At 31.6% G+C, this 25502-nt stretch overlaps 1 protein-coding gene across 2 annotated transcripts; it reads right to left on the bottom strand.

Moving 5' to 3' along the window:
* Positions 1–365: 365 nt before the first annotated feature.
* LOC101498667 (structural maintenance of chromosomes protein 4) lies at positions 366–19367 on the bottom strand. Of its 2 annotated transcripts, XM_004509410.4 has the most exons (28): positions 18993–19367; positions 18784–18873; positions 18567–18668; positions 18131–18307; positions 17912–18042; positions 11656–11734; positions 11430–11587; positions 11229–11304; positions 10978–11106; positions 10757–10901; positions 9743–9873; positions 8917–9069; positions 8651–8840; positions 7682–7815; positions 5395–5553; positions 4847–5155; positions 4587–4763; positions 4338–4421; positions 4051–4260; positions 3780–3869; positions 3588–3709; positions 3360–3515; positions 3164–3271; positions 3020–3080; positions 1281–1415; positions 1070–1157; positions 909–981; positions 366–708 (listed from the first exon to the last, which is right to left on the bottom strand). In XM_004509410.4, exons 1-28 carry the CDS (start codon positions 19113–19115, stop codon positions 588–590), a joined length of 3711 nt encoding a protein of 1236 aa, XP_004509467.1. In that variant the 5' UTR covers positions 19116–19367; the 3' UTR covers positions 366–587. The 2 variants fall into 2 exon arrangements, with proteins under 2 accessions (XP_004509467.1, XP_073219945.1); XM_073363844.1 differs by lacking the exons at positions 17912–18042; positions 18131–18307; positions 18567–18668; positions 18784–18873; positions 18993–19367 and adding an exon at positions 11918–12232.
* Positions 19368–25502: the final 6135 nt, after the last annotated feature.

Genomic DNA, 25502 nt, shown 5'->3' on the forward strand with positions numbered 1-25502 from the left:
GAGTGAAAGTAAAAGAATTTAAGATTCAAACTAACCAGCTAATACTTGCTCATAAGATAAATAAAAGTAAAACGACTACCAAGAATATGATACGAATACAGGTAAATTTCCCAGTAGGGATACTTTACTATTTTAAAAGCAAAAATAGTGTGCAGTTCCCCAATAGCATGTGTGATGAAAGGAGATACTGTTGGTCTATTTAATGGGTTCAGGAGCTTAAACTCAGTAATGTGATCTTTCAGTATAAGCTTTCTTTTTTTTATCAACTATGCAAAGTTGTATTTGTCAAGACACAAACTAATATAATTGCTCACACTTTTGTTAGTGTGGCCATAAATTAACGTTAAAAAAAAAAACTTATCACATCCCACAAAAAAACTAATTACATAGATTTTTTTTTATATATGATGTATTTTCATACTACAAATAAGAGCTACTTACTTAAGATGCATTCGATATACATAATATATAGGACACTCATACATTAATGAATAACTTAATAACAATTATGAGCAAGATCAAACTATACAAGAGACTAGTTATTTAAGCATTCTACAATTTAGCAACTAAGTACACTGACAAATCTATCATGCACCCTTCTGGCAAACGACAAAGCTACATGGATCGATAGTGATGCTCTTTGTGCAATTATCAGTTTTATATATACCAACAAGTCGATCAGCCAATTCAAACATATTGTTCCTGAGACTGCAGGAAGAATAAGTATATCATAGTTAAGTAATAAGACTATTAAAGCAAAGATTTAACCAGATAAAATACATTCTTAAATTGAGCATGATTATGAATTGAGCATCCTTAGTCCTAAAGCAAAGACTTACCTAATGATTATGAATTATGAATTGAGCATCCTTAACCAGATAAAATACATTCTTAAAGCAAAGACTTACCTAATGATTATGAATTGAGCATCCTTAGTCCTATCTTTCACATAATGCCCAACGATAGATACATTCTTGAAGTCTATCAGACCACACAACACATAGTTTAGTGAATATCAAACTCAGCAATTACAACAAAATAGTTTAGCTACAAAGTTTATAGCAAGTACCAAGAGCAGCATCGATTTCATCCATTACATAGAGCGGCGTAGGCTTGTAATGATGAAGAGCAAACACTAGAGCCAATGAGCTGAGAGTCTGGAAAACAAATAACAAACATATATCACCCATTATTAACAAGGAATAACATATTCGTTTATGATGTGTAATGCCTGAATTAAGGTCAAAAATCAAATGAAGAAAGGGAGGGGGAGAGGAAACCTTTTCACCACCCGATAGGTTAGCAATATTTTTCCAACTTTTCTTTGGTGGTCGGACACTAAATACAACACCTTCAGAGAAAGGATCCAATGAATCCACAAGCTCAAGTTCTGCATCACCTCCTAGTGTAATCATCTGAAAACAATGAAAATGTAATACGTGTTAGTTATCCCAACCTTGGGCAATCCATTAGAAATGGGAATCGTATGCACCAAGGAGAATAAAAACCATTTTGAAATGTAACCAACCAAGACATCACACTTTCATCACATTGTACCATCTTTTTCAATCTGTTAAACTATATAAATTTTAAAATGTCCATGGGTATCATGCACTTACACAAGATACCAATGTAACTCAATAATATTTCATAGAATAGTATTTACAAGAATATCATTCCTGAAAAAACAATTCAATAAGCACACCCTAAGGCAAAAAGGAAATCGGCCACTACACTTATTCCTTTTGGGATGATGTTCAAATATGCGGCCTCTTGCATGTTCTTAGGCTTGTTTAACAGCTTGAATGGTACATGTATTAACTTGTTATGCAATGGAAAGGACCAAGGAAGTTATTCAAAAAGCTATCCACAGAAATTGACATTATTGGTATAGAGACAGGAATGTCAACATCATCCATGGCATGATAGGAGCCCACCATCTAATTACTGATTCTATAACAATTCAACAATTCATTGTGAACCACAAGTGATGAAAGGTCTGTATAATTGAGTGGCCGAATTTAAATGAACTAGATAAAATTTCAGACAAATTTTCAACATAAATAAAAGCTAAAGGCATCTTTATTTTGAAGGCAGCAATAAGACAAGGGACTATTGCAGCTTTTATAAGTAAGAGTGTATTTTTTGATCAAATTAATTTCATGAAAGTTCATGTATAATGCTGGTACTCAGATATTGCATAACAGAGTGGTGAAGGATGTATAAATGCATCCTCTCAAATTGTTGAACTTGTAATGCATGAGGACTTCAGCATAACTGGAATGCTTTGAGCACAGAAGTAAATGTTAGATAGTTTTATTCTCTATAGCTTCACATAATGCTTTGATCTTGCTATCCTAAATGGAATAGATAATGATAATAGTAATGGCTGATTGGTGGGGAAAATGGGCAACCATGGCAAAGCTAATAAAGAAGAGGTTAATGATGCTATCTAATTTAGGCCTCTTAAATGAATAGTAAGAGGGAGTTATAACAGATATCACATCAACCTGTGCTTCAGTGGTAATTAGTTGCTCTCAAATTCGTTGGTGGTGAGTGCTAATATACCATTATTTTTCTTTTTGAACAAGAATACTCCATCGGTTCAAAGTTGGAGAGGATATAACACATATTGTTATGCCGTTTCTTCCTATTATTTACTTATTCTTACTCTCTTACCCAGTTCTATTAACGGGATCAAAGAATTTATGCCCTCATTAGTTTACATATATCTTCCAGCAACACCGCACCACTAGATTCACATCTTATAAATCATAAACTTTTCTGGCCTAGCACCAATTTATTAGTGCCAGTGCATTCAAAACACAGCTTCAATGTCATCAAAGTCATGCCATGCCAATATAATGATCTAAATATGTTGAGGTAATTGGATCTATATTAAGTTTTTTTTTTAAGTTAAAAGCTCAGTAGACAATACTGCAGAGTAAAACACAATTTTGTGTCTTTGTAAGGAGGGGTGTGTGTGTGGGTGCGAGAGAGAGAGAGAGGATTTCCAAACCTGGTACATTTCCTTTAACTTTAATGATATGGCATTAAATCCTTCCATAAACTCATCCAATCTGAAATAACAGATTCAGCTTACATTTTTCACAAATAGAAATCATAAAATAAGTCAATGATACAAAATAAATAACATGCACACCTCTTCTTTCTCAATTCATCATATTGCTTCTTAAGATCATCCCGCTCCTGAGTGACTGCATTAAGTTCTTCAACTCGCTCATTGTACAATGATACCTTTTTCCGATACCTGATATCAAAAATCGTAAATTAAAAAACATTTCATTGCAACACCAAAAAGGAATACAATCAGGATAACAAATTGGAAAGTTCCATACTCTGCAATTGAATCAAGATTTGGATTCATCTCTTTCAGTTGTGCTTCAAGCAATGCCACCGTTTCGCAGGCTCTTTTCAGGTCACAAGCAGCATTAAGATGTTCTTCACCCAACGTAGCCTGTAGCTTTTCAAGATCCACCAAATCTACCTGAATTCTGCATCCAATTTATGATAAGAACTCCAGAATAGTGAACAATGTATTCGCAAACAATTATTAAATGACTTACTGCTCAAGATGCTTGCCAATAGCAGTTTGCAACTCATCCAGTCTTTTCCTGTAACCTTTCTCTTTTATTTCCAATTCTTTGTATGCTTTCTTCATGTCTTTTAATTTAAAGTCAGCATCAACCTACAAAATAAAGACTACAATGAGAAAACTCCAACTTTAAGAGACATGAAAAATGACCACACAACAATACCTCAGATGCACGCAATTCATCCACTGCTTTTTTCATCTTATCATGCTCAGATTTTGCTTCCTCTAAGACATCCCGATGTTTGTCCATCATCTACGTAGTGATATAAATTATACATGATCATACAGCCACCACCACTTTTGGCATAAACAACTATGGATAGGTATATTCTACTAACAACTATGGATAGGTATATTCTACTATCCATTTTTTTATGAATTTAATTACCACATAATTTACATAACAAAACAAGCAAAAGAACAATGAAAAGAACCTCTTGTGTTCTCTTATAATTCTCTTGAACAGAAAATGCTTTCTGCTCTATTTCTTTGAAGTTTGCTCTTAGCTTTTCCTTCTCCTCAGCTAACCGTTCTTTGTCCTTCTTTGACTCCTCAATTCCCTTAGTCAACTTCTTCATCATCTTTTGTCCCGTCTCTATTAGGACCTTATGACGGTTAATCTCTGAGTTGTTCTTGTCAATATCCTAGTAAACGGGTACCATTATTATAAACACAGAATCATATTGAATTGAAAGTTCTTCTCAATAATCAGGATGCTTACAGACTGAATTTTCTGGACCTTCAACTTCTGAGATTTTAATTTTTCACCTCCAGCATTCTCTATATTCTTCTGAAGCTCCGACACCTAAAAGTGGTTGATAAGTTTAGCTAACTTAAGTTAAATAAAGATATAGCTATTGTTTTCAAATGCAGACACTGTTAGAAATCAAAAGACATGCAAGACCAGTTAAGCAACATCAAACTTGCAAAGAAATTCAAAGTTCCAAACATATGGAAGCTCAAAACCCACCTTTTCCTTCAGTTTTTTAGATCCTTCAGTAAGTTTATTAATCTCCCTTTCTTCAGCAGAAATAATCTTCTTCAGATCTTTCAACCTATCAAGCTCATCCTCTTGTGGCTTTGATGCAGCTTCAAGGGAACGAAGTTGTTTTTCAATATAACCATGTTGTGAATTCAAACTGTCAACCTGCAGAGGAAGGGAAAAAACTAAATGTCTCATACCAACATTTCTATAAAAGCACCTTTTATAGACTCAGAAACATGCATTACCTCCTTCTGGCTTTTAGCGAGCTCCATTTCCAAAGCAGCAACAGTTTTTTCCGCAGCCTGATATAGTTTCACAGCATCCATCATGCTTTGGCGAATTGCATTCAATTTTTTGGTAAATCCAAGCAGTTCTCCTTCAGCACTTGCAACAGCTTCAACAGACACATTTGCAGCACGAATAGATGTTCCCATCTTCCCACCCTTAGGCTTACTTCCGCCACCACTCATTGTTCCAGATTTTTCAAAAAGTGCACCATCAAGAGTAACAACTCGCCGAAACTCATTGTTTCCACCATATGCTATGCGTGTTGCCTAAATTTTAGAGGAGTGGAAAAAATGTTGCTATTCAATTGCTTCCTTTTCTAATACTAACAGTTGCAAATTTATTGTCCAAGACCAAAATAATAGATTCTATATTTTTAAAATAACAAATAATTACATTATGCCCCACAATTCAATTATTATTTCTTTTGTCTTAAACAATCCAGATGATTTTTACGATATATAAGAAGAAAAAGTTCAAAACCAATCCATTTATTATCAGAACAGACCTGGTCAAGATCCTTAGCAACAACTGTGTTTCGAAGTGCCGCAAAGAAAGCAAGTTTCATTCTTTCATCTTGAACCTTTACTAAATCAAAAAGGCGGGGAACCCCCTCTGGAGTGCTTACACTCTTTTTCATCGTTGGAAGAAGATCAACTTGCTTCTCCTGAAAAACATAATTAAAAAATGATACTCAAATTATATTTATTTAATTTAGTTTCAATTATTACCATTGTACATTAAATATTGAAAAACAAAATAGAAAGTTAACTGGTAAATCATTGTCAATACAAGCAAATCAAGAGTATTATTTTATAAATCAAAAATTCATACAAAGTTGCGTTGAGCATACCTAAACACTTTGTTAGAATATTATAAAATATCTTATAATATTTTTTATTTTACTTCAAAGTATCTTGAGTTATTTCTGATAGAATATTAGAAAATATCTTATAATATCTATTATATTATATTAGAGTATGTTGAGTTATTTCCTATGATCAATTTATAATCATAGAGATATCTTAGAATATCTCTAAATATTATTATGATTTATTCCTGATTTAGGATTGAGTTTATGTTTCTCTATAAATAGAAATTAGTATTGAGTTTTTTGTAATAAAGTTAGCAAAAAGTTATTATCAATAATATTCAAACCCTTATTATTTTCTCTCCTCTTTTTCTCTAAATTCCCACAACTTCGATATGGTATCAGAGCTTATTACTATCCTCCCTGAACGATTTCGCCTCTATTCCACTGCTGAGTTCTCAACAGTTTGGGGATATAATCATAGTTTCTCTTTTCCAAATTGATCGTTCCTTTTTCAACCCACTATGGTGACACATTCCGACACCGGTTTCACTTGTTTTCGTTCAGCTCGCTATTGTCGTTATCACTACCACTGTTTCCAACGAATTTTCCGGCAAACGACCATTCCATCAGCTTCGCCTCTTCCAAATTGGCTCACACCTCAAAGCGCACCCCCGAAAGCCAGCGCACACGCTTCATCGTCCACTGCGCGTCAAATCCACACGCCTCTTCTCTTCACGGCGCGTCTGGCAGCCGTTTTAGACGCTGCCTTTTTTGTTGAACTCATCTCAGCCTCACGATTCCAGATTTGCCCTTACTTTCCAATTTTGATCAACGAAAATGTGTTATTGTTCAAACAGTCGTTATCTCTTCTGTTTTGGACGCATTTCCTCACTCCATTAATCGATCATGGTTTCATTTCATTAGAGTCGTGCTGCTTTTTCTTCTGTGCTTGTCATGCAATTTAGTTCTTACTAATAAATTATAACAGTGGCTTCTATTCCCACCGACGATCATTTCGGTGGTGTCCCTTTTCCCATAAATGAATCATATTAGTGATGAATTCTTTTTCCATTGATGGTCATTCTGACAAAGTCTTTTATTTTCATGACTCACACTTTAGCATGGCAATTTGTCTCGGATGCACTGGCCCCATCTTTGTCCCAGATGTATTGGCCTTGTCTTTCTCTCCTTGAAGCACGCGTCTCTAATATTATTGGTTTGAAGCTTCCAAATGCAGTTTTTAGATGAACGGACCTTACTTTGTTCAATTGTTTGCCATAACTAGATTTTAGATTTCTCTCAGGCTCATAATCATTTCAGTTATCTAACTAGGTTGTATTCACAACAATTATCTTCGACTTCACTTGCATCCCTGGGTTGTTTTCCATCTATTATATTAAGAGTATCTTGAGTTATTTCCTATAATCAATTTATAATCATAGAGATATCTTAAAATATCTTTCATTATTAATATGATTTATTCTTGATTTAGGATTGAGTGTTTCTCTATAAATAGAGATTAATATTGAGTCTTTTGTAATAAAGTTAGCATAAAACTATTATCAATAATATTTAAACTCTTATTATTTTCTCTCCTCTTTTTCTCTAAATTCCATTAACTTCAACAATTTCTTATGATCAATTTATAATCATAGAGATATCTTAGAATATCTCATTATTATTATGATTTGTTCTTGATTTATGATTAAGTATACGTTTCTCTATAAATAGAAATTAGTATTGAGTCTTTTGTAATCAAGTCACCATCAAACTATTATCAAACTATTAGCAATATCTAACTGGAATAATGTGAAAAAACAAAAATCGACAATATCAAAGGAATCAATTCGGCAATGTTTATAAAAATTCAACTGGAGTAGTCCAGAAATTAAAGTGAGCAAATTTATTTATACCATTCAAAATCTTTAAAAGCTATTCAGCAACAGAAACACATTAGACAATATAAAAAATAAATAAATACCAATATCATGAAAGTAGCAACACCAAGATTCTCTCTACGAAGTAACTCAACACAGGCTTGTGCTGCATCTGTTGTTTCCACGACAATATAGTCAAGCCCAGAACATGCTGTTGATATTGCAACATCAAATTTTGCTGCAGTTATCAAATTTAAGAAATTATTATTGTGATATACTCAGATCAAATAAAATGCAAAGAAAATGATAAATTTAATGAATCTAACCAGCTTCCAGAACTGTTCAAAGATAACTTCAATAGTTCTTATTCATATTATAATATAATATCAATCTAAAGAGTAAAGCAAAATAAAACAGCCAAGAATATTTGCAAAGTATAAAATAGTAGCTAATAATAATAAATTCAGAAGAAATTACAGATCCTAATTGCCATGAATTTCAAATGACTACGATATAAAAACTTAAATATATTGATGTCATCAAGCAATAGAATCTTAATGGCACGAATAGAAAGAATGCTGTTAAAAACATGGGATAGATGATAGGAATGAAATATTTGCGTTTGGGATGTTGTATATTAAGTATAAGTTTGGAATCTAGAATGTGTTATAAATTATGTTTTAGGAAGGAAAAGGAATTTAATTTTAGGAAAAGAGATTGCTCCTCTTCCGACTTTACTTAAACCTTCAAATCAAATTGGAACCAAATAAGGCTTAGGTGGAATAAACCTAGCTTTTAGCCAGTAGTTAAAATCCTCCACAACAATAAAACATTACCCCAAGTTCTATAAAGCCTATTTCATTTTGTTCATAAAAAGTACTGTATTTATTTTTGAAAATTCAGTTTAACTACATAAAATTTAAAAATTACAACTAAAATTAAAATCAAAATAAGATACAATCAGGACCACACTGAACCAGGTTTTCTAGCAGTTTAAACAGCGCCAAAGGGATTTAATTTGGGAAAATTAAAAAGAACATTATGGAGCCAGAAAGACTGCAAAAAAACCTTACCATCGATAGCACCAAGGTCACCCATACGTCCATATATTCCTTCTATTTGTCTGGTTTCCTTAGCTTTCATGATTGCTTTTAGAACTGATCCCTGGCTCTTCTCTGAATCCAAAACAGACTTCAGCTCTGCAACCTTCTGTCTAGCACCTTGTTCAAGAGGAATCAAGGCATCTTGTTCTTTGATACATTCCTAAGAAAAAGAACATTATCACCAAAAGCCTGTGAATAAATATTTAGCATGGAATTAAGAAGGAAAAATTGCTCACTTCCTCCACTCTGTGAGCTTCTAATGCTTCCAGCTTGCTCTTTTCTATATCACTCTTAATTTGAGAAATGCTAGCAATTTTTGATTTAATTGTTTCTGATATACTTTTCATCTGATTTTGAGCATCTTTGAAGGCTTCACAAGCACCTTCATGCTGAAAAAAAAAACAAGAATTACCTTCAATATCAAACATCCTCATGCTGGTAAATATATATGGATTCTGGTCTATGTGTGCATGATAATACATCATAGCTAAATTCTAATTCAAAACAAGAAGGGATTAACAATAATAGCACAAAGCACCAGAGAGTGGTTCTCTACATAATCAAAATTTATCACAATCACTCAACCAGATATGTATATCAATTAAGACAGAAAACAAAAAAAAATTACCTGCTTTGGAAACACCAAATTAAAATATTTATCACAACATGTCTTATTAAATGCAATAATGAAGAGATAATGCAAAACTGTACAAACAAAAAGGTGTTGACCATAAGAGTTGAATTATGAAAGTTTCAATACTTTTTGTTGGAGTGCCTAGGACAAGGGAAATGTAAGCAAGCAATATCAAAGAGATACTGCAAAAAACTGTGCAAACAAAAAAGTGTGGACCAAAGGAGTTGAATTATGATAGTGACATTGACAACTTTTTTTGTTTATTTGCCTGAAACAAGAAGAAATACATGAGTCCTTCGGTATTTACTGTAAATCCTGGACATAGCATGTAAGGAGTTACCATCACTCATTTCAATATATGCAGTACTTTTCAAAGCAAAAGAATAAATCACTGTCTTCCAAGCTGAGACTGAGCGTATGATTATCACCTTCTCATTTAGAAGCTTAGCCTCACTAGATGCAACTTCAAGCTTTCCCTTGTGCTCAATCAAATCTTTTTCCCAAGGTTCAAGATCCGCACGAACTTTAGCAAGCTCAGAGCGGAATTTCTCCGTTTCAACTGATTACCAATAATAACATATTAATTTGAAAGTGTCCAGAAAAGGGGGGAAAAAAAGTACAATGAACTGGCTAAAAAACCTCAACCACCGCTCATAGAATATTGGCTCCATTTGTGTACATGGAATCGATTTAATTAAATTTGAATAAGCCATCAACTTGGTTGAGATAATCAGTCATTGTTTAAACCTATATACATAAAAATCTATAAAGTATACACTCTAAAACTTAGGATTTGTAAAAGAAGTAAAATAAAGGACACAAATATATAAATTAAGTTATAAAACTTCAACACCTTTACTAATTTTTTATATAAATATAAATTATACTCAATGTGGCTACACATTAGCTTAAGCAAATTTATTCTTTTGAAAAGCATATAAAAATTAGAACGAAAATACCAAAAATGAGATTCAATTCTCCCCTTAAGCAGCGCATTATTTATTAAATAGAGACCAAACCAATATGAATTGACTAGAATCAATCCAATTCGCACCTACTTGTTAGTTTAATGACTGCTAGACAATTGATTCAATAGTAAAAATGATTTGCATAGTTGATTGAGCCTGGCTGTGGGTCTGGTTGACGATTACACTGAACTGATCTAACATGTTAAAATCATTATTATCTATGGATTTCTGGATAAGCTAAAAGCCAGGACAATCAGCTATGTAACAGAATTGTGAAATGAGAACCTAACCAAGCCAAACATTTTAAGTTTAATAATCAATATGGAAAAAGAAAAATGTTGCAAGCATGTTTGTGAACTGAAACTTTTAATGTGGTTATGACTAAGAGCGTCATAAGGAGATGAATTCAGAAAATCAAATTTTGATTACTGGAAACTTCTAGTATATCAGTAGTTAAAAAAGACAAGGATCCACCTTTGGAACTCTCTGTGATTTCTTCCAAGACCTTCTCCTCATCAAGCAACAATTTTTGCAGTTTAGGGATATTATCCTCAAGTTTTGGTAACAGATTATTGGAGTCTTCACCCTCTTTCACATGAGTTTCAATTCTAGATGAATCCTGAAATACGAACAAAATGATAAGGCACCTCACTCATGCATACACGCAAATGCAATGAATCGTGCCTTCACCTTACCTTTTCCACTTTATCCTCCAGCTTCTTGATCTTCTGAGTCATGTACTTAAAATCTTCCCGATACTTAACATCTTGCCTCTCAAACTCCTTGAATTCTTCCTGACACTTCCTCATATCATTATCTAGCTCCTATTACATGAACAAGGGAAAAATACATTGGTTACTACCAGATGAGCTTATCACTGAGCATATTTGATGCCCCGCAATGCTACCATCCAAACCGATAAGTTCAAGTCCCGTGTCATGCTAACCTCTTGTCTTTTCACATAGTTGTTGTGCTTAATTTCAAGCTCTTTCAGAATTTGCTTACTTTCTTGAATTTGCTTTCTTCATGAGTCAAGAATAACAAAAACGAATAATCATGAAAGTGATGTATATGTATAGAGAAAGAGAGAGAGAGAGAGAGAGAGAGAGAGAGAGAGAGAGAGATTGTAAGTGAAAGTCAAAATTACCTTTCTGCCTTAAGATTTTCTTCTAGGCTAGTAACACTCCCTTGTAACTCATCCATTTTTCCACCAGTATCATCGACAGCTAACTTTGTAGCTTTCTCTTGCCATTTCAAGAGAGATAACTCTTTAAGCATGTATGCTTCGGCTTCATTCTTCACATCCTGTTGCAAAAGAACTATTAGGGGTTGTTCAAACGTCAATGGATCCTTATAACCACAAATTTACGTGCCTCCAAGCTGTCTCTTTCTTTCTCAGATAGCTTGACCATTTGCACCACCCCGGATCTTCTCTCATTTAGAGATTCTAACCTAAAACATTAACAACAATTCAGACATTAGAAGTTGTCAAAATTTGTTTTTGTTCTATTATTAAAAAATATCACGGAATTGTAGGGATTTATTGTATAGGATTACTAATTTATTTTTCTTATTTATCTTGTATATATATCTGATGTATTGTCGGCATATTTCAATTCAATAAAAATATTTTACCATAATCTTTGAGATTGTATCAGAGCTCCCAATTCTTGGGAGTCTCGCTTCCGCATAAATCCTAACTGCCTTCTTTGTGGTTTCTTTTGTTTTTTCTTTTCTGCCTTTATTTCGGTAATCTTTTGTTACCCTTTTCTGTGCCGATTCACTGCAACATTGTTTGCAATATTGTTCACGTTACTACTATTCACGCTACAACTGTTTGAGCCCTTTTTCTCCACTTTCTGTCATGCGTCCAACGTCACCGCCCTATCCATCAAGATCGTCGGCCAAAACCCAAAAGATTGCCGCAAATGCAGTCGTCACACGTTGTCGCAGTCACTTCCCGGCGCATGAGCACCACGCACCAGTGTCCTAACCACTGTTTGCTGCTGCTTTTTGTCAGCTTGTAGATATGACGTTTCTCGTTCAGTTTTGCGTGGTTACTTTCAGTTTTGAGCACCTTAGCTCTTGGGTCATTTGAAACACGCCTTTTTTTTATTAGAAACCTATTGTTTCTGATTTTTTTTCTTCTTTCATCCATGGCTAGAGAAGAGTAGTGATTAATAATGAAATTGAGACTGAAACAAGGAATAAAAAATCCCCAACTGAATTGCAAAACCTCTCATTTGTTCACCAATTGAAAGGGAAGAACTAATTGAAGTGGTCTTAACTTGTGCGCACTTTTTTGAAAGGTAAAGGAATAATGGAACACTTAAAACAAGATTGTTACAGAGTATGCAAATCATCTCAAAGCTTGTTAGGATAGAGTTGGATCATTACATAGTTATAAAAGCTAAGCTTTCAGAAGATGTGCCATTACAAGAAGAATACATCGGGCAGGATAGAGTCTATGAATTATTGGTGGGACTTAACTCTGATGTTGATCAAGTTAGCATGCAAATCCTTGGTAACGAGAAAGTACCAGGAATTAATGAGGTAGTGGCTATAGTGAGGAGTGAAGAAAGTAGAAGGGGACTAATGTTGAAAGTCCCACCTATAGATAGCTCAATAATGCTAGCTAAGAAGCATTCAACTATGATGATTGACCAAAAGAAATGAGGAGGACCCTATCTGGAGAAGAAAGGTGAAGGAGTGTGGTGTACCTATTGCAACAAGCCTCGCCAAATTGAATCATAAGCCACCTAGTGGAGAATGGAGCTCTCAAAACCTAGACAAGGAGTGGAGAACAAAGGGAGGTCAAGCACACATAGCTACAAGCAATAATGAAGAAAGTCGAGAAGGTATGATGCAACTGAACCAAGATAAGGTAGAAAAGTTGAGATCTTTACTCACTAGTTTGGAGAAGCCCACATGTACTTGTTCTTTGGCACATTTGGGTACGTTTTCATTTTCTTTTGGACTTAATGTTTCAGATATACCCTTTAGCCAATACTAGATTATGAAGCCATAAACCACATGACACTTGTACCCTCACATGTCTACACTTATTCACTTTGCCCTAGCAACAAGAAAATATCCACAGTAGTTGGTATCTTTATAACTACAGCAGGAACACGTAGCTACAAGTAATAGTGAAGAAAGTCGAGAGGGTATGACGCAAGTGAACCAAGATGAGGTAGAAAAGTTGAGATATTTACTCACTAGTTTGGAGAATCCCACAAGTACTTGTTCTTTGGCACATTCAGGTATGTTTCCATTTTCTTGTGGACTTAATGTTTCAGATATACCCTTTAGCCAATATTGGATTCAGAAGCCATAGACCACATGACACCCGTACCCTCACATTTCTCCACTTATTCACCTTGCCCTAGCAACAAGAAAATATCCAAAGTAGATGGTACCATTATAACTGCAGCAAGTCAAAGGGATGTCCAAATAACGTCATCCATAACCCTAACAAATGTCCTCCATATCCCTAAATAGTCAGCTGGTCTCATTTCCATACAAAAACTCACAAAAGACCTATCATGTAATGTTATCTTCTATAACATATCTTGTGTTGTTCAAGACAAGAATTTGGGGAGGACAATTGGAAACTCTAAAGAATGGAATGGCCTTCACTATTGGAATAACCACGACTTAGCTCTGAAGTTACTCAACAACGATAATTTGTTTTCCTAATCAATACAACTATTAGGGAGAAGGTTCTTATGTACCATTGTCGCCTTGGTCACCCTTCCTTTGTGTGTGGTCCTTGAAATGTTTGAAATATATATCAGGTACACGTTGGTTTGTAACCTTAATTGATGATTGTACTTCAGTTACTTAGATGTTTTTACTAAAACAAAAATCTAAAGTCACTTTTGTGTTTCTACAATTCTTCTCCACAATAAAAAAACCAATTTGGAGTAAGTATTAAGAGAATTAGGTCCAATAATGCCAAAGATTACTTTAATTGTGGTCTTAATTCTTTCTATCAAAAAGAGGGCATTATTCATGAGTCCTTTGGTGTTAAAACACCCCAACAAAATGGAATTGCTGAAAGAAAAAATGGTCACTTGTTAGATCAAATCCAAACTATGTTATTACAAAATAAAGTTCCCAAGAAATTTTGAGGAGATACGATACTAATTGCTTAGTATCTCATAAATCGTTAACCTTCTAGTGTCCTTGCCTTCAAAACTCTCATGGAGGCCTTGTCCTTGTCCTACCCTATTGTGTCCACCTCTAGTAATCTAACTCCCCAAATATTTGGGTGGGCGTCGTTTGTCCATATCTATAGTGATAGAAGAGGGAAACTTGATCCTAAAACCTTAAAATATGTCTTTTATTGGGTACTCTTCCACCTCAAAGGGCTACAAATGCTATCATCCACCATCCCAAAAATTATTTGCCTCCCAAGACGTCACCTTTCATGAACAAGAAAGCTACTTTGGTCAAACTCATTTCAGGGGAAGAATAAAAGTAAGAAAGATGAGTCTTTTCTACTTCCTGAGTTGACTCTTGAACCAAAAATTGAGATTGAAATTGATTTTAAAAGGATGGAAATGACAATGTTGAGACTGAAATTGAATATGAAAAAGATGAAAATGATAGCATTAACATAAGATATGGGAAGAATCTAGTATATACAAGAAGAACAAAGGTCATTATTGATTTTATTCACTACCAAGAGTCTAATTCGACTTTACATGCGGTAACTTCCTTGACGCTTCTAACTTTAGTGATCTAATCTATGAATTTTTCCATGCACAGGAATCAGAATCCAACACAACACCAACTTATGATGACCTTCATATCTCAAATTCCCTTAGGAAGAATGCTACGACATTTACCAACAGGCCCTTATACCTTCAATCCAACTACATATGCTCCGAACAATTGTCACCTACCCATAAAACCTTCCTCACAAGCCTAAACACTACCACTATACTTGCCTCTCTATTTGAAACGTCTGACAGGAAATGGAAACAAGCCTTGGACATAAAAATGGAAGCACTAAACAAGGGCGGGACTTGGGATTTGGTCCCTCCACCAAATGGAAAGAAACATGTGGGATGCAAGTGTATATAGTATTTGAAAGGATTTACTCAAATGTATGGAGTGGGTAGCTAAAGGACAAGGTTAATGGGTCTATTGAGAGGTACAAGGCAACATTGGTAGCTAAAGGATTTACTCAAACGTATAGAGTGGATTACTTGGAAACATTTGATCCGGTTGAATAAATGAATACCGCCAGGGTGATATTATCTCTAGCAGGGTTGCATAAATGAATACCGTCAGGGTGATATTATCTCTAGCAGTTGGAACTTGCACCAATTTGATGTAAAAAATGTCTTCCTCCATGGAGATCTAGAAGAAGAGATTTATATGGACTTACCTCCTAGATACAGTGAGCGTATTGGGCTTAAAAAATTGCCACAAGTGTGGTTTGGGAGGTTTGCTAGAGTCGCGATGGGTCTAGATTTCAAACAAAGTCAAGAAGACCATACCCTCTTTATCAAACACTCCAAGTCAAGGGATGTAACAGTGTTATTGGTATATGTGGACGACATTATAGTAACCGGTGATGATGAAAAAGAGCAAAAAATTTATAACAACACCTAGTCAAGGAATTTGATATTAAAACTTTGGAAAAATGAAATATTTCTTGGGAATTGAAGTGGCTTAGTTTAAGAAAAGGATTTTCATATCCCAACAAAAATACATCACAGATATTTTGGAAGAAATGGGCAAGACATCATGCAAGCCAGTGAGTACACCAATAGGTCTAAATTTATAGTTGAAAAATGCAAAAGAGGACATTGTAGTTGACAAGGAAATGTACCAAAGATCAGTTGAAAGAGTCATATATTTGTCACATACTAGACCTAATGTTGTCTTTATGGTAAGCCTAGTTAGCCAATTCATGCACCAACTGAAAGGAGGTACACTTGCAAGTTGAACTCATGATCATGCAATATTTGAAAGGAACCCCAAGAAGAGGAATTTTGTTCAAAGTGCAACTTGAAGCATATATTGATGTTGATTATGCAGGATCAATTGTAGATAGAAGGTCAAACCACAGGATATTGCATTTTCCTATGTGAGAATCTTGTGACTTGGAAGAGTAAAAACAAAGTGTGGTATCGAAGTCCAGTGCTAAACCAAAATTTAGGGCAATGGCACTAGAAATATGCAAGTTACTATGGTTGAAGATCATTTTGGAGGGCCTGAAGATAAAGTAGGATGAACCAATGAAACTCTATTGGTAATAAATTTGCTACTAGCATAGCCCATAATCCAGTGAAACGTGATAAAACCAATCATATTGAATAGACAGATTTTCATCAAAGAAAAACTTGATAGTGACCTAATCGCACTCCATATGTCACCTCTCAAGGCAACCTTGCAGATCTTCTAACTAAGAGGCAAAACAACAACAACTTTGAAAGAACTGTATCCAAGCTTGAAATGGAGAACACCTATTCACCAACTTGAGGGAAAGTGTCAAAATATGTTTCTATTTTATTATTAAAAAATGTCCCTCAATTATAGAGATTTGGTTGTGTAGGAGTACTATCATATTTCCTTATTTATCTTAGTAAATTTGTATATATATCTGATGTATTTTCAACATATTTCAATTCAATAAAAATATTTTTCCCTAATCCTTGAGAGAAGTTGTCTTCTACAATTGCCTAAAACAGTGTCACCAGAAAAATATGTGAAGCATCCTTATAAAGTATATAGAATTTATACTTTTTGTAATAATTAGTAGCTTAGGTAGTTTAGTGATGATGGTTGTATAACAGTTGTCACGCAGTTTTTACATAGATGCATTTGGACTAAATCAACCCCACAAAACCAGCATTTACGATGATTTTCATGCCATCACTATACAGTGTGGGACTCTAAACAGTTGTAACAAAATATCTAAGTGACTGAGAATAGGGACTATAGTCTGTTAATTTGGTTATAACAGAATGCGAAAGGAGACTGTTAGTCTGAATTTCTGATATGACTGATTGTCGTATGTGGAGGCTGCAGCCCCTCACGTTGTTGCTTACCCATTCTATACTACTTTTTCTTTTTATCCTTTCCTTGTATAGTTCATCTTCTTACATGGTTGATCATATAGCAGATAGTAATGGCATCTCTAGAGCGAATTACACAAAAACTAGCTTCCTATCCATCAGGTTTGAGTTTCCTAACAGATTATATAAGCTGTTTTAAAACAAAAAGGAAAATTGAATCACTACATTTGTTTGGGTAAACAGCTTATGTCATGAAAGCTTATAGGTAGACCGTGAGAGCTTTATCAAATCAGATCTTGTGTCATGAGAGCTTATGCCATAAATTGCATTTCATAAGCTTATCTGAGAAGCTTATTGAAATGACGTAAGGACTTATAAGTAGGCCAATATAACTATGTCTAGAAGTTTATGAACACTTTCTTGAGTCCTTATGTCATAACATAACCCCAAATAAACACCAAAAAACAACTCTTTCAGTCAAATCAGGTCAAATCAAGTCAAATCAGGCAGCAAAAACAACAAACAGTATATATTCTTTTATAATGTTGACTGAGAAGGTTGCAATTCAGAATTGAAATGAAGAAAGGGTGCTCACTGTTTATATGACTCGTCAATTTTTTCTACATATTTGTCAGTCCCAATGATATCTTCCAAATATTCTAGAAAGCCTTCATCGTGAGGTCCTTGAGCTTTTGGTTTCATAAGTGAAATCTGCTCAACTTCGCCCTAATAAGAAACGGTTCAAACATCAAAAGACATAAATAGGACCAACTGCAAAGAAAAAAAAAAGAACATCATATATGAAAAACCCAACCTGAAGGATCAGAAACCTATTATTGTCAAGGTCAACACCTTTCCCTTTCAATTTCTTGGTAACTTCAGTGAAGTTACTTGCACGGTTATTAATGTAATACTTAGACGAATTGTCCCTAAAAGCCACTCTTTTAATCTCAAAATCACTTCCAGGAAGAGCCTCGTATGTTCCATCTTCCTGCATCCATAGATAATTTAGTTATTTTTCAAATTTAAAATATGAAAAACACAAAAGGGTCATAAAACCGTAAATCTGAAAAACTCTTTAAACAAGCTTGTGACCAAAGGAAAATAATAATTAAAAAGCAAAAGAATATGGGACTCAAATTGAAAGACTTATGATTTACCCCATTTACATTATATCTGATCTCATCTTATCCAGAAATAACTATAAAAATAAAAAAGAGTAACAAAATAAAATTAATAAGAAAAGCTACCAAATCGACAATCTCCTGAAAATGAACAGTAACCCCTGCACTGTCCAAATTCTGGTGATTAGTAGAATTGTGTATAAGCTCCGAAACTTTGTTCAGTCGCATCTGCAAGCACCAGTTTCCAATTAAACGAAGAAAAAAAGTAAAATAAATTGATAAATTGAAAAATAAAATACATTCCAAGCATTGAACACATTCTAGAGCATTCCATAAGACGAACCTGTTTCGCTCGCTTCCCAAACACAAACAGCATAGCGTCAATCACATTACTCTTTCCACTTCCATTTGGTCCAACCACAGCCGAAAAACTCTGAAACCAAAAATTTATCATTCTCGCATCGTTCGGATATCAATTTTGGCAAAAATTTCAAAGTTCACAAGTGAAATCAAAGCAATTGAAAGAAAAAAAAAATGGAAGATTCTTCTAACCTTGTGAAATGGACCAACGCGTTGTTCGCCCGCATAAGATTTGAAGTTATGCATCACCATTTCTTTGATGAAGAGCCTAGGGTGTGTGGTTGGTACGCGAGCTGAGTCGGCTTGCGATTCCATTGACGCGAAACGAGTTAACTCGGAAGAATGGGTTGGGGATTTAGGGCACAAGAACAAGAACAAAGTAAAGTGTAACTTTTTGTTTTTCTGTTTTTCGTTTTATAAACTACAAAACAGTTAGATTAATTAAATTGCTCTCTAGAATTTGAGGAATTGAGGAATGGTAGTGATGATGAGTGAGTAGTGATTGATGATTCAAATTCGAATGGGAATAGAAGCTTAGCCTTGGCGGCAAACGAAATTTGGGGAGGCCTTCATATTTGAAATGGGCCTTCGTTATCCCACCTCTTCTATTGGCCCAATATTTTTAACTCTTTACATGTAGAAAATGTATAGAAACATTATCACCCTTAAAATTTGAATTAGTGTGAGTCTATTGAGTAGTGTAAATAATTCAAACTTTACATTTTTCATCTATTCTTGTTGTTGTTTGCATTTACTAAAGCGTCAAAGTTATCAGAGATTGATAAAAGCATTTAGGCACATATTTCTAGTTTTTTATTGTAGCATTTTAAAAGCTTTCTATAGCTTAGATTAACTTTTTAACTTATTTCTAAACTTTTAGTCGAAATTGATTTTTAATTTTATTATTTGCATATTGATTCGTGCTCTCTCTATAGGCCATAACTTGAGCTATAGATATCGGATTGACGTACGTGAGCAGACATTGAAAAACTAAAAATAAGAGCCACAATTTTTGTGTTAGAATAAAAATCCAATGTTGAACTTTATTGAGTTTAAATTGCATATTTCGTTATCTGAGCTTTTGTACTAATTTTAAGTAGTGAGCTACTTGTTTTACAAGTTCAAAAAGCAAGTACGTTATATTCGGAGTTTCTTCTATTTAAGACATGTTGTTTCCGAATTAAGAAAGAGATAGATAAAACATTTTTTATTTAATTTAATGGAAGACTAATTTTCTCTCAAATTAATTCAGATTCATGTTATAATGTTAATATCGCATTATGATTCTATTTCTATTTATTTGATTTTATTGTTATTCTAATTATTTAATTCAATTTTCAATATGATTGGTTAGATTCATTTGCCAGAATTCGGTTTCGATTTCTATATTAATTGAATTATAATTTTGCGACGCTTGATCGTTAATTGTAATACATCGATGATTATGATGCTTAATTCAGTCAAACAAACCGAATTCACATAAGATTGATTATGCTTGTTTGATCAATTCTATAGTCAAATAGGAATAGAATCACGAAGTAGAAATTAAACTCATTAATATAATCTACAATAGATCTGAGACTCTTGAATCAGTGGATTAATCGTTTTGTTAATCTGTTCAAACAAAAATCTAAATCCCCCTTTCTAATTTCAACATTCAATTTCGATAATATTATTATATCAAAAGTCATTGTGAAACGACTGAAGTTATTACCTCTACCTACATTTTATTATTTGTATTTGATTCGTGTGCATGATCGTATATTTTAACCCTTTTTTGGAATAAATGAGTTTGTTTTGTTTGTTGGTTTATTAAATTTGTTCGTGAAAGAATTTGAAACCCTGTTGAAATTTTGCAATTAGGGATGAAATAATGGATTTAAATTTGCACATGATTTGGGCTAAGAAATTAGAATAAAAAATAAATGTGGAGGTTTAAATTGATAAAATAAAACTAAAACAGTTCAAATCATACAACTAAGAAATATGGTAGATTAAAAATACATTTAAATTTATTTTAAAAATGGAAGTAGCATATTCAAACAAATAATTTATTTAAATATTTTTTTTTTAGTTTTACAAAAATATTATTAAAAATCTTGTAAAAAAATATTATTAAAAATCATAAATAATAATATTATTTGATATATTACTCTGATATACGAGAAATTGTCTAATATAATATATTGTTATTTTTTTGGTCAAAATATCATATATATATTGTTATAATATTACTCTAACTTTTTTAACATTTTACAATGGCAAAAAGAGAATTAACTACCATTTAAATATTGTTTGGTTGAACTTTTTTTTGAACAAATATACGTTGTATAATATAATCATTTTTTATTACTCTTATTTTAAAATTAAGATAATTCGTTCTTCAAAATTTACTCGATATGCGACTTCTTTTTCTAATATTTTTCAACCACTTTCTTTTCTCCAAATTTATTTACTTTTTTCTTAACTATTATTCATTACCAATATAGTGGAACCCATTAGCCAATTATTTAAAGTAGAAGAAACACTCTAAAATAGAAATCTACATCATTATTATACAAAGGTGACTTTAAAGTTAACAAAGAATTTTTTGAATAAATTTATCCTCAACCTTTTTTGTTTTTATCTTTTCACGTTCCACTTTCTATGTAATTTGTTTTTTCTAATCTTGTAGTTTCCATTTGATTAGTACGTGTTTTAAATTTGGTCGTTTGACAAATTTATATTTCGCAATTTAAATTTGATAAATCCGTCACACCTTTACTAATTATACCAACCAATCGAACATAATTGTTGATTAAATTTAAAATTTTAATAAATTTTAGTAGTTAATTAATAAATATACTATAAATTCAAATCAAATCATTTGATTGTAAGTCAATCATGAACAACAATTTATATTATTAGAGTAATAAGAAAATGGATTCTATACAAAAAATATTATAAAAAATAATATTGAAATGATGAAAAAAAAAATAGAAAAATGATGCAGCTATGATAAAAGAATGGTATACTTAATAATTTATATGCAATGTAAATTGACAATTTTAATGTAAAAATTAGACACGAAAAAATTTGAACTATATGCATAACTACATAGGATAATTTTTATATGAATAGTACATGACAAGGTACAAAATATAATATGAATTGGAGAATAAATAAATACTTAATTTCACATTTGTTATCTTAAGTTTATTTTAGATTTCAAGTTAGTGTTTTACGAGTGATGGAGTTGAGGCATTTTGATATATAATATAAATTGGACAAGAAATAAATAGACTTAATTTAACATTTGGTGATTGAGATTTAGGCGTTTGAGCACTGAGACATATCCATAATTTTTGAATAGTAGAGTCAACATATATAAAAATTTAGAATATTAAATATGTATAAATATTTTTTAAAAGATAACTATACACCATAATAGTTTTTGTGGTTTTTCATATTCCAAACCATTCAATGATTTTACATTTTTAATATCAATAAAAATAATTATATATAAATAACTAAACAATTATTTAACTATTAACATCTACATTTAATTCTTGATAATACTCATTTAATAAATATTTTATTATTCAACATCTCTTTATCAAATGTATAAAATAAATCTCCTAAACTTAAACAAACTATAAAAAAAACCAACTCACTTATGCATGACACGATAGTTCTAACTCTTAAAAATTATTGATTAGTCACTTTATAAAATAATTGAACTTAAAAAATAATGCAAATTAGTAATTTTATGTATTTTATTGTGTGAGCTTTGATTTGAGATGTGTGGGTGACATTAATTTATTAACCAAAATATCTAATATCTATGTTACTATGTATATGTATATATAAGGTATTTCAAAATAAATATGAAAAATAAAGTGGGGGCTCCGACCCCTACTAGGCCCAACAGAGAGTCGTCTCTATTTTAACACATGTTATTTTGTTTGTTATCATGTTGCGGCGTTGTTTGATTTCATGTCTTATTGTAATGTATGTTTGGTTCACAAACTAACTACAGACAAATTACTACACATTGATTTATATGATTATCGTTGGCCCACTTACTTTTAAAAATATTTTTTTATGGTAAGAATATAGTCACTCGTGCAATAAAGAAACAAACAACTAGACTTTTAATTAGAGATTCAATTTTTAATTTTGTCATATTTATATGTATTTTATCGTTTTATACTGTCAGCGTGAATGGTGAATTTATTTTTAAATTTATTATTTTTTATTTTAACAACTTTAAATTTGCAATGACAAAATTCAAACATACAGACTAAAATTTAAAAACACTTTAGTTGCATGAATTAAAATCAAATAATTATTTAATTTTTTTAATTATTCTCACATATTAACAATTAAAGTTATTTATCATAGATTAATTACTTTAATAAAAATATTAAAATCATATTTTAATCTTTAAGAAAAATATTGAAATATATTTTGGTCTCACATGTGATATATAGTCCCACATGGCATAATTCGCCTCATATTACTATATTTTTTACGGAGGCCTCATATTATATATAATAAGTAGATTTAAATAATTAAATTATTTAGGAGAATTAATTTTTTCATTGGATTACATTAATTATTCTAGATATGATAAACAACTTTAATTGTTAATATGCGAGAATAATTAAAAGGTATAAAATATCTGAAAATCATTAATTAAAGTTTAGACATAAATTAAAGTGAAATTGAATTGATTGCATGATAGTGCTATGTGGTATAGCACTAGTCATCTGATATAATAGTGGATTCACTATTTAAAACATTATAAATTATTATTATTATATTTAATTACAGTTTTGAATGATTTTGGTCTCTTTAAGAATTTAAAGGAATAAAGTCGCTTAAAATATATAATTATAAGACACAATTAAGATTAGAGTGATCAAAATTGTAATTAAGTTATAGAATTATAGATGTTTTATTATTTGAAATTATTTTAATTTTTGTTGAAAGTAATAAATTATTTATCCTTAAAAAGCATATGCTCTAATTATGGAAGGAATGTATTTATAAAAAATTATAAAATTTTATAAGGAAGATATTTAAAATGTCCTAAATATGAATATAAAAAATCATTAAAAAATTATAAGAATATACATAAATTAATTTAAAACTAGAGATCAATAGTGAAAATGATATTATTCATATAGACTAAAAATAAAATATTAAAATTTTTGAAGTACTAAAAACTTAATTTATAATTAGATATATAAACTAATATATTTTTTGTAATTAAGTCACATTGTCGAGAGAGGGATAAGAAAGAAAGAAAGATATTAAAGAGAGAGATAAGAAAGAAAGAAAAGAGAGACTAGAGAAAAATAAGATAGAGATGAGAAAATAGAGAAAAATAAAATAGAGATGAGAAAAGAGAAGAATTTTTTTCTTTTTTCCTATCTTTCTCTTGGATTTCTCTATCCTCCCTCATTTCTCTTTTTCTATACTATCTCTAACATTTTTTATTTTTTATTTTTTTCTCTTAGTTATGTTATGGCCTAGTAAACTATTTGAGAATTTTTAAATTAAAAAATAAAATTAAATCCCAAAATTAATATAATTATTATAATTAGTTTCTTTCGTTAAAGTTTAATTGACAACAATATAACTGAAAGACTTAATTTTTAAAATTGTATTAATTCAGATCCTTGATTACAATTTCTTTTAGTTTAAAGACATTGAAATTTACGAAATAATTTATGGATATATAGAATAATTAAACATTAAATATTTATTAATATATGTTTTTAGATATGTAAAATAATAGATTATCAAAACACACAACATGCAAGGTATGAGGAAATGTCTAAGCTCATTAATGATTTACAATAAAATTTATATATAATCTACCAACGATATAATTTCAAACTTAAATCCAATTTACATCGGGATATGCAGAATATCAGTTATATGTTTCAACCTCAATTAATATAAACTTGTGAGATAATTTCAATATCAATTAATTATATTTTGGTCGTACAACTTATATGCTAAAAGTTGTCTACTATAAACTCGCGGTTTGACTTTATAAAAAAGAGCCTTAGATTGTATTTAGTAAACAACTACAAATAGAAGATTAATTTATTGTGTGGATAAATTTATAAATTAAATTTAAAATATTTGATAATATTAACGGTGAATTAACTCATAAATATAAAATGAGATAAAAATATTTTAAAATAATATACATTTTTTAATTAAGATACTAAATGTAAAAATGAGAAAAAAAACATTGTGCAATATAAAATATAAATTCAAATAATACTTGAAATAATATATAATTTTTTTTTAAAATATTATAAACTCGTGACAAAAATCACTTAAAAAAAATTATATTTTGATCATACGAACCTACCCTACAGATAAACTATAAGCTAGTAGTTTTACCTTCGTAAACAGCAAAAAGAAAATACAAATCGATTATTTTATTTTCTTCTCCAACGGTTAGCAAACATACATATTAAGGAAAATTAAACACTGAATATATAAAAAATTATGTCTACAAAAAATCATATGCATCACGATCACGAAATCATGTTGACTTTGAAAATTGTTGCCTCTTGTGAGGTGGTTGATTCACCTCTGATGATGTTACCAACGAGTTTTCTTCGCTAAGTCGTTCTCGTTTCCTCTGTTTGACAGAGGAATCAATAGTCAATCTTTTTCCATTGGAAATTTCAGCTT

The sequence above is a fragment of the Cicer arietinum genome, chromosome 7 (genome assembly GCF_000331145.2).
Source record: "Cicer arietinum cultivar CDC Frontier isolate Library 1 chromosome 7, Cicar.CDCFrontier_v2.0, whole genome shotgun sequence".
NCBI classification, from domain to species: Eukaryota; Viridiplantae; Streptophyta; class Magnoliopsida; order Fabales; family Fabaceae; genus Cicer; species Cicer arietinum.